The following is a 10,256-nucleotide window of genomic DNA, read 5'->3' as shown; positions in this document are numbered from 1 at the left end:
AATCAGTTTGAACTAACGAAAGCTTAGCAACAATAATCGAGGTGACGTGGCATGATTAGCGTGGAATTACTGTAGCAAGATTATCCGGGCGTTACAAATCTCCTCCACTACAAGAAATCTCGTCCCGAGATTTAGGAGGTAGAAGGAAACAGTGCGGGGTATTCATCACGCAGGCAGTCCTCGCGTTCCCAAGTGGCTTCGTCTTCAGAGTGATTCGACCACTGGAATTTGAGGAACTTGATCGCCTTCTGACGTGTGCGGCGTTCAGCTTGGTCGAGAATGCGGACCGGATGCTCTTTATAGGAGAGGTCCTGCTGCAATTCGAGCACTTCATGATCCACTGCTCGGATTGGATCCTTGAAGCAACGGCGGAGTTGTGACACGTGGAACACGTCGTAAACCTGAGAAAGCTTCGGCGGAAGCTCCAGTTGATATGCCACTTTTCCACGCCTTTCGAGAATAGTGAAGGGACCGATATAGCGAGGAGCTAGCTTGCCCTTGATCCCGGAGCGGTGAGCACCCTTCATTGGTGTAACTCGAAGATAAGCCTTTTCGCCAGGTTGATAGACCATGTCTTGGTGATGACGGTCATGCTGACTTTTCTGACGTGACTGAGCAGTCTTGAGATTCTCGCGAATAATGCGTACTTGTTCTTCGGCCTGTTGGATAATATCCGGACCGAAGAGTGGACGTTCCCTAGTTTCTGACCAGTTCAGAGGGATTCAACACTTTCGTCCATATAGCACTTCGAAGGGGGGCATCTTCAAACTAGCTTGATAGCTATTATTATAAGAGAACTCGGCATATGAAAGAGATTCCTCCCATTTCTTGCCGAAGAAAATCACACAAGCTCGAAGCATGTCTTTGAGAACTTGGTTGACATGTTCAACCTGTCCTTACGACTAAGGATGAAACGCCGTATTGAACGACAGATGAGTTCCCATAGCTTCTTGGAAACTTGCCCAAAATCTTGAAGTGAATAAGCTGCCACGGTCTGAACTGATAACCAGTGGAATACCGTGAAGTGAAACAATTCTGGACATGTAGAGAGTAGCAAGCTGACTAGCAGTGATTGTCTTTTTGACCGCCAGAAAATGTGCAACTTTAGAAAGTCGGTCAATGACGACAAGAATAGCATCATTACCTTTCTGCGATTTGGGAAATCTAGTGACGAAGTCCATTTCAACATGGTCCCATTTCCATTCAGGAATAGAGATAGGTTGCATAGTTCCAGCAGGCCTTTGATACTCTGCTTTGATACGGCGACAAACGTCACACTCAGCAACAAAATGAGCAATATCCTGCTTCATATTAGACCACCAGAATCTTTGACGGATGTATTGATACATCTTTGTACTACCAGGATGAATAGACAGAGGCGTATCATGAGCTTCTTTCATAACCCACCCGATGGAACCCTAACCCCCACCGACGCCCCACTCGCACCCCCCCCCCCCCCCCCCCCCCCCCCCCCCCCCCCCCCCCCCCCCCCCCCCCCCCCCCCCCCCCCCACTCGCTTCCCCCTCCTCCCCGATCCAAATCGGATCGAGGGGAACGGCCCCCCTGACGTCGTGCCCTTCGCCATCGCCGCCTGGAGACCGCGCCGCCTCGTCGAACTTCTCCGTCGGCCTGCTTCCCTGCCGCGCGTCGTCCCCATCCCCTCCCCGCGCCCCGTTGCCCCGTCCCCTATGCCCACCGTGAGCACGCGCCTCGCCCCTCTCCCTCACTCGCTCACCGCGCCACGCCCGCGCCGTCCGCGCTCTCGCACGCGCCGCGCCCGCCGCGGTCCCTGCTGGCTGCGCCCGGGCCGCGCTCGACCCCGCCGCGCTCACTGTGTCCCGCCGCGCCCCTTTGCTGGTTGTGCTCGCTCGCGGCCTCCCCGCGCTCGTTGCGCCCGAGCCATCCCCCGCCGTCGCCTCGCCGTACGCGGCCACCCAGGGCCGTGCACCTCACCTCGCCGCCTCTGCGTGGCCACGACCCGTCGCGGTTCGCCTGCACGCGAACCATGTCGCCCCGCCACGCGCGCCCCGCGGCCTCTGCCGGTCGGCGCCCCTGCTTCACATCGGCGCCGCTGCTCCACCCCCGACCGCCCGTGCTCGCCGCCCCGTGTCGCGCTACTGCTGTTGCCGGCGCCGTTGCAGCCACCGCTGCTGCCTGTCTCGTCTGTCCCTTGCAAGCGCCGCCGCTCCCCGTTGTTGCTTCTTGCTCGCCGCCCCGCCTCCATCGCGAGCCGCCGTGGCCGCCCTGCTGCTCCGGTCTCTGCCACTACGCCGCTCGTCGCCGGCCCCGCGCTGCTCCACCACCGCAGCGCCCGCTGCTGCATCGACGGCCGTTCGGGCTGGGCACCAGCGCCCCTGCGCCCGCACGCCAGCAAGCCCGCGCGCCCGCTTAGGCCCCCGGGGCCACAGACAGCTGGGCCCGCCCTTGGCCCTATGACAAGTGGGGCCTCAAGCCCCCAGAACGTTTATAAAAAAATAGGAATTAAAAAAATTATATAAAAAATAATAATAATATAATTAATTAATTGCAGAAATAATTAACTTAATTAATTTTGATTAATTAAATAAACAAATACTTAAACTAATTAAACATTAGTTATCTAATTAACCTGGTTAGTTAATTAGCTAATTAATTAGTATGACAGTGGGGCCCACCCCTAATTAATTTTGATTAGATTAATTAAACTGTTTAAATAAAATGTGTCACTGACCAGTGGGACCCACTGGTCAGGTTGACCAGTCAACTCTGTTGACTGCTGACGTCAGCATGACATCATGTTGATGTCATAAATCCAATTTTGAATTAATTTAAATCGGTTTGAACTAACGAAAGCTTAGCAACAATAATCGAGGTGACGTGGCATGATTAGCGTGGAATTACTGTAGCAAGATTATCCGGGTGTTACACTCTCCTACACCTCCTCCTCCCCCATAGCGCTTGTCGAAGCCCTGTCGGAGAACCACGAGCTCCATCACCACCACGCCGTCGTGCTGTCGGAGTTCTCCCTCAACTTCTCCTCTCCCCTTGCTGGATCAAGAAGGAGGAGGCATTCTCAGGTTGTACGTGTGTTGAACGCGGAGGCGCCGTTGTTCAGCGCTTAGATCGAAATCGACCGCGATCTGAATCGTTGCGTGTACGACTCCACCAACCGCGTTCTTGTAACGCTTCCGCTTAGCGATCTTCAAGGGTATGAAGATGCACTCCCTCTCTCTCGTTGCTAGTATCTCCTAGATTGATCTTGGTGACACGTAGGAAATTTTTAATTATTGCTACGTTCCCCAACAATTTGATCCTTGAAGGGTTCGCGGCCCCGATTACCGCTCTGGCCTTAGATCCAGAGCAGGCCGACAGGTCCGAAGACGGGAGTCTAGAGCCTGCCGGACTCTCTACACTTATGGAGCTTGCAGCCGGAGAAGCACCGGACACTCCGCTGGACTCTAGGTCCAAACTCTTGAGGTTCGTGTCAAGCGGGCATCTTGTATCTTTGTCGTTTCATTTCTTTTTCTTGTTCTTGTTCGATCGGTTGTATGGCTTGGGAGTTGCTTTATCTATAAAGCAGGGTGAAATTTTTTTTCAGTAAGACATGAGGATGATCCTCGACGATCGTCGCACAAAGACTTGGCTCCATCACATGCGATTGTGCTCTTTCTAGTCGGGTGTGGTAACATTTCCCATCTCTCTTCAATGAGGCCATGGCAACGGTAGAGTGAGGCGACGGTTGGGCAAGACACATGGATCTTCAAGGGTTTGTTGCAAAATTTCATATTTTGGTGTCTTTATGCAAATCTTCAAACCACCTGTCTTTCGGTGTCCAAATGTGTACTCTTTGTAACCAGCCTGTTTAATAAACATGTACTCTTCATATTTCAATGAATAAGGTGTGCACGCATCCCACAATACAACCTTGATAATAAATTAGACAGATAATATATAGTTTTGTGACTTGAAAATTATACCAATGGAAACTTCTTTTAAATATGAATTCAACGGTATAATTGTTGTCACATATAACCCACATTTGAGTGGTCTAATTCATGGTCAAAGTTCAATTATAAAATGCGTACACACCTATGTAGCAGCGGTCATTTAGTTCGTAGTATTTTTTTTTAATACTACAATTTATGGCATTTGTTTTGTAGGGACGAAGGTACTAGACTCCTTAGGAATGCGTCCAGACCCGATTCTTTACCCAATATTCTTAGGGACGTGGTACGCGTTGGTCGATGAATCTTTTTTAAGGATCCGTCGGGTTGTGAGTCGTCAGATCTGGTGTATCGTGTGGCTCACCTTGTCCTCATTTTTTGCAACTGATGGCGACGTGTTGCAAGTTTTCTTTTGCAAGACAAGTCTTGTTGCAAAAACATTTGCAATGAGGTTAGTGTTGCTTTTTTTTTGCAGCAGCAGAGGTCTTTTGCATTTTTATTCATTTTTTGCAAAAGAGGTCTTGTTGCATATATTTTTTGCAACAGACGTCTTGTTGTATAGTTTCTTTTTACATTTTCACTTTTTTGCAACACGGATGTTGTTGCAGAAAAATTACAGTAAAGATGCAGTGGCCGCTCGGGCCACACACGGAACACACGTCGCATGCTGAAGGCGGCGGACGCCTGCTGTTCCTAAGCTTTTCCCGTATTCTTACCATTAGGTGAGACCACATGGAAAATTCCTACCGTTGGAAAACCCTTTGCTTTTTCTTTAAACCGAATGATATATATTGGTAAAGCTGCAACAAATAGGCGAGATCGTAGGTACCATTCATATAGTCGCAACGGTACCTTGTTAATACCCCTACTCTCAGGAGTCAGGACACAGCGTTTATATTCAGGACGGATCATAATCTGTAAAAACTGCACATTCTCTATACCGGTAAGAAAAGTGGACAAGTCCTACAATGTCACTTCATCACAGCAGTATCCTATGCCAACTTAAGATTATAGTCAGAGCCAAGGCAAACATATACTTTTGTTTATGGTGCCATCTAACCCATGGAATTAATCTTGAGACCTATCATCATCTGAGATATGTGGCAAGTCAAAATGCCGCTCTCATAGCGCCCCTTGTCGCATCACGCTTCATCTCTGCGGCCTTTCCACTTCCTCGGAAGTACATGTACACTTGCTGCACGCATATAATGCCAAAGCGGCTCAGACATTTCACTTTTCAATATATGTTGTAAAACAGAACGGTTGATCATCTGAATGCTGACCTGGATAACCCAGATGCTCAACAATGACTCCAGGGCAAATAATCCAAACCCAATGAAGTAGAAGATCTGCACAACAATTGCATCAATTACTTGGCCAGAGAAAGAACTCCTTGGCATCAGGAATTTGACTACTGCACTGGTGATTCACCATGTCTCTGATAGACATAGTGTTAGCTGGCCAACCATAGGTTCATGTACTTACCCCAACTAGAGCATTCACACTGATAAGATCAATCGCCGGCAAAATTCCTCTACACAAGCAGAAAAATAGAATTCAGTCCAGGTGAAGTTCCAAACATATATCCGAGGAATATTTTGGGCTGCCATATTTTAAAGTGAAGCACTTCGTATGGAAGGATGAATAGAAGCAGTATAATTCTAAGGATAAATAGAGTTCAGTAACTCAATTAAGATGGGTCTAACTATGGGTATACAAAATCAGGCGATAACTGTGCACCTGAGCTGACTTCTATGATGATGCTCATCTACAAATTGAAATATGCTAGAATTAAAATGCACAAAGCATACAATTCATGCAACTGTCTTGCCGATACTATCTTAACAAAAACCATTTGTATTGAATTCAAGTACTATACAGGTCACTGGTTCCAGTCTTGTAATGTCATTTCCTGAATATAAGCAAACAAGAGACTTACGCCAAAGACTTGCCCTCAAAGACAGCGGGAGGAGCCACGGCAGCAAATACGACGAAAACGATGTGAAACTGCAAAAACAGAACGTTCAAGTACTGTATTTTTGTAGGTTCTGAATTATCACACATTAAACATTATGCAGATGAACCAAGGCATTCTTGAGTAATATACTCATATAACTAACCAAGTAGAGCAAGAAAAACAATCCAAACTTCAACGCGCTGTCAGTCCTGTAACACAAGTTGCAAGAAACATTTATTTATACATATGCAAAATCCAGGACAGAGAAAGAAAATCCAGGAGAAACAAGGAGATGTAAAAAAATAAAGTAAGCTTTTAAATAAATACCTCATAGCATTATAAAGAGGGCGATACCATAACACATATGCACCAGGAACCCCAGAGATGAAGTAGATTATTGCTAGCAACCAGATTTTCACACCTGGACATGGATAAACCATTTGTTATTCAAGCATTAAATAATTCCTTAGATGCATACGCCATAGGGAACAGCAAAAGGGATTGAGCATTACCTTCCCCCTTGATCCAGGCTGAAGTAACTGCTACGACATTCCAGAAGAGACAGCAAACCAAACCTATTCAATGCCAGAGAAAGCTTTCTTAGTTTTGCTGATATGCGAAGAAGGAAGGTTTATTCTTATATTACCATCCAGTTCTACCTCTGAACAAATATTAGAATTGGAATGTATAGTTTAGAACATCATAAAACTTGAAAATAAAATGCAGGCATGTAGAAATATAGCGTACATTCTAAAGCCATTAAGGCATTCTCAAAATCTTTTAGCAGATCAAATTAACGTACATCCTAATCTTGATAAATGCAGGCATGTAGAAATATAGACATTAATGACATTAATAATTTCCTCTGCCAATTTATTTGACTATGCTATGGCTGTCAGCTGAAGAAATGCATGTCACTTCGGCGACAGGATGTGAAGTTTGAACAAAATTATTTGCCAATATTAACTTTAGCACATATCCCACAGAAAAAAAGCTTTTAACATTTGATTTTTGAAATACAAATAACACCTCCTAAGATATGGAGAAAATGTTTGGCCACCATCCCATTTAAAAAACAAGAAGAAATTTCTTCAACAAACTTCAGGAATATTTCAAGAATTGAAAGGAAGCGGTACCAAGAAATGACGCAAATGCGAAGTATTGCATTCTTTGAAGATGAGTCGGTATCTCATTGGCAATGTCATGGTGGATGAGTGGCAGAAAAGGAGGCCAGTTTTTCTCCTCGATGACAATACCAGCTATAAAATAATATCAAACAGAATAAGGGATCAGAAGTTTAGCTAATCGTGAACAACATAATTAATTAATGAAATTTCTTTTGAAAACAATAAGTGACAATACAATCTTTGAATGGATTATTCATTGAGAAAAATAATAAATTACAAGATGTACAACTTGATGATGTTCAGCAGTTATACTTGTTGTATATTAAAGTGTCATTACCGGTTACATTTTCGATTTTGAACATAATGATCATATATATAGCTTTGTTTGCAGAGGAGAAAGTACGAAATAAAAAACAAAAGGCACAAATTTAGACCTTGGCTATAGCAAGATTCTGAACTTCTGATGCTTAGCGGATACTTGTTTAGTTGTTTTACAAGTCCGTTACTGTATGATTCTTTCATTTTGTCCAGAGAAAATAGGAAAAGAATTATGACGAATTGCTTCTAATCTGTCATCTATGAAAGACAGAAAGAAAAAACAAACACTAACCTCGTGCTGCAGCTTCCTCCCTTCTTTTCAATTCCTAGTAAATATAATTAATATGAGGGAATCAGAACCTGATAAAACTTTTGGCTCAGATCGACTATGTAAATAGTGCCAGTAATACAGTGTGCGGCTATAAAAAGCTGAATTTGAAAGGTAGCCATCAACCAAAGATGATCCTAAATAAACTTCATGAGATTAGTTCACACTGAAGACTGCTATTAACATCAACTAACATAAGCCCCAAATATACTCTGTTAATGAGTTATCTTAGTAGTCAAGTTAACGACTAGTATAACCGCGTAAATATGCATTGTACCTTCTCCCTCTTGTTCAACTCCGCTTCCCTCGCTTGCAGCTCCTTTTCTCTTTTCTTCAGGTCCTGGAGCATTCAGAAAGCACACATTAATTGGAAGCCCTGGGTATCATTTTCCTTCTAGCTGTTGTTCTCATAGGTGCATTTTGCAACTGCAAAGATTAAGCTGCACAATCACACATACCTTTGATGACTCAAGAGGGATATCCACTGTGGCACTGAAATCTGCAGGTTCCGGGGGAAGGGGCGAAAGCCGCGAATTCGAGGAAGGAGCAACGTTTCTGGGATTCTACATTACAGTTAAAATCAATGAACGACAGTGGTGAGCAGCCAGCAGTCAAGGGCAAATTTAACCCCAAATGCAATGGTGAGCAGAATAACTAAGGGCATACTGGCATGTAAAACGCGCCGCCGCCACCATAGTTGGACTGCCCACCAGCTTTGCCTCGCGCTTGTTCCTGCCAAGAAACCACCCACAAATTTCAGTTAGGAGGGCATACAGGAGGGTTTTGGCACCAATGCCTCATCGGTCCAGTGCGAATCCCCCAGAACTAAAAGCGTCGGTGATGGCGAGATTGGACGAAGAGGAGAAAAGATTAGATGAGATCTGCCTCTAGTCAGATCCGAACGCAAGCGAACGCCTGGCCGCGCCCACGGCGACGAGAAGGAAACTTAGATCCGCTGCATCGGGGGCAATGGCGGAATGGGATAAAGAGAGATATGGCGTGGCGTGGGTAGGGGATTGGCTCCTTACCGAGAAAGGATTCACGTCCTCCTCCTCCTCGAAAGGGTTGCCGCCATCGTAGCGCCCCGCCATGTCCCTCCCACACGCCTCGGCGCGCTTGCTTGCACCACCGACAATGGCGATTGGGGGAGGAGGAGACGATGAGTCCCGGCTGACAGATGGGTACAGGAGCGCACGCACGGTTGCACTTGCACCGCCCCCCACCAGTTGGGCCAGATATGTGTGACGGCGACGACTTTGCGACTTGAGCCGCACACGCCGGGCACTGCTCGCGGGCCAAACTTCGGTTTATTTGGATCCCTCTCGCTCTCATTTCGATGAGATTTAATTTAACTTAACTTGATACTATGAGACGTTTAAATATAGGGAAAAGATTCCCATCAACCAGCCGATTACAACGCACCGTCCATCCATCTCCAATAAAAGATGTAGATGAGAAATATCTAACTTTTACATTTTCGAAGACCAAAACACCTCTCCAACAGATGTATTTTTTTTTTCATCTACACCCACCTCCCGGAGATGTAACTACAACACCTCGCGGTGCAAATTTGCATCTCCGCCTACCGAAGATGTAAAAACACGGACGCCCGCCAACTGCCTAACCGTCATTCATTTCCCTTCCGCGCGACTAGCCGCCACCCACCCGACTCCGCACCAAATCAACGCCGCCGCCGCCCGCCCGACGGCCACCAGGCTCGCCGCCTGCCTCGCCGGCCCGCCGCCCGGAGCCACTGAATCGAAACTTCTCCGACTGTTGCGGCTGGCCTAAACGCCTTCCTCAAGGAGGTCTACGATGGAGTAGGCTTCATCCAAGCCTAGACCCCCCCCCCCCCCCCCCCCCCCCCCCCCCCCCCGCCCCCCGCCGCCGGAGTTAGTGGAGGCGCGCCACTCCGCCCGCCCCAACGGCCGCGAGGCTCGGCCGTGCGAAGCTGCCCGCCGACGTGCGGCCATCTCTTCTGTCGTGCAGTTGCCGCCGCCCGCACCGGCCGACGGCGACGGCTACCCAACCCGCAGTCGGTCGATTTCATCCACCCCGCAAGCAAGGTGTCTGACGAAACTCCCAAAGGTAAAAAACGATGAAACTTGATGTTTTTTGTTGGGGATGGAAAGTAGTTTGATGGTGATTTTTCGCATTGTAGATGAGCTCGTGTGACTCCTCTTTCGTGGGCGATTCCTCTGTTGGGGAACGTAATAATAATTCAAAATTTTCCTACGTGTCACCAAGATCAATCTAGGAGATGCTAGCAACGGGAGAGAGGGAGTGCATCTTCATAGCCTTGAAGATTGCTAAGCGGAAGCGTTACAAGAACGCGGTTGATGGAGTCGTACTCGCGCGATTCAAATCGCGGAAAATCTGATCCAAGCGTCGAACGGACGGCGCCCCCGCGTTCAACACACGTACAGCCCGGGGACGTCTCCTCCTTCTTGATCCAGCAAGGGGAGAGGAGAAGTTGAGGGATTGCTCCGGCAGCACGACGACGTGGAGGTGGAGCTTGCAGTTCTTCAGCAAGGCTTCGCCAAGCACTACGGAGGAGGAGGAGGTGTTGGAGAAGGGAGGGGCTGCGCCAGGGAAGGGGTGCC

At 47.4% G+C, this 10,256-nt stretch overlaps 1 protein-coding gene across 1 annotated transcript; it reads right to left on the bottom strand.

Moving 5' to 3' along the window:
* Window positions 1-4,760: 4,760 nt before the first annotated feature.
* Window positions 4,761-8,948, bottom strand: LOC125536617 (secretory carrier-associated membrane protein 1). The gene is made up of 13 exons (XM_048699856.1): window positions 8,682-8,948; window positions 8,320-8,385; window positions 8,112-8,216; window positions 7,931-7,993; window positions 7,618-7,651; window positions 7,017-7,139; window positions 6,393-6,455; window positions 6,208-6,301; window positions 6,044-6,089; window positions 5,863-5,930; window positions 5,409-5,457; window positions 5,207-5,272; window positions 4,761-5,118 (listed from the first exon to the last, which is right to left on the bottom strand). The coding sequence occupies exons 1-13, from the start codon at window positions 8,742-8,744 to the stop codon at window positions 5,032-5,034; spliced, it is 927 nt and encodes a 308-aa protein (XP_048555813.1). The 5' UTR covers window positions 8,745-8,948; the 3' UTR covers window positions 4,761-5,031.
* Between the last annotated feature and the right edge of the window lie 1,308 nt (window positions 8,949-10,256).

The sequence above is a fragment of the Triticum urartu genome, chromosome 2 (assembly GCF_003073215.2).
Source record: "Triticum urartu cultivar G1812 chromosome 2, Tu2.1, whole genome shotgun sequence".
In the NCBI taxonomy this organism is placed as follows: domain Eukaryota; kingdom Viridiplantae; phylum Streptophyta; class Magnoliopsida; order Poales; family Poaceae; genus Triticum; species Triticum urartu.
This window is presented reverse-complemented; position numbering and strand designations above follow the sequence as displayed.

Bases quoted from the DNA above. Each gene is read 5' to 3' on its own strand.
- LOC125536617 (XM_048699856.1), bottom strand. From the start codon at position 8,744: ATGGCGGGGCGCTACGATGGCGGCAACCCTTTCGAGGAGGAGGAGGAC. The intron at 6,456-7,016 runs GTACCGCTTCCT...GGCATTGAATAG, and splicing joins CGCATTTGCGTCATTTCTTG to GTTTGGTTTGCTGTCTCTTC. The intron at 5,273-5,408 runs GTAAGTACATGA...ATTGTTGTGCAG, and splicing joins GTGTGAATGCTCTAGTTGGG to ATCTTCTACTTCATTGGGTT.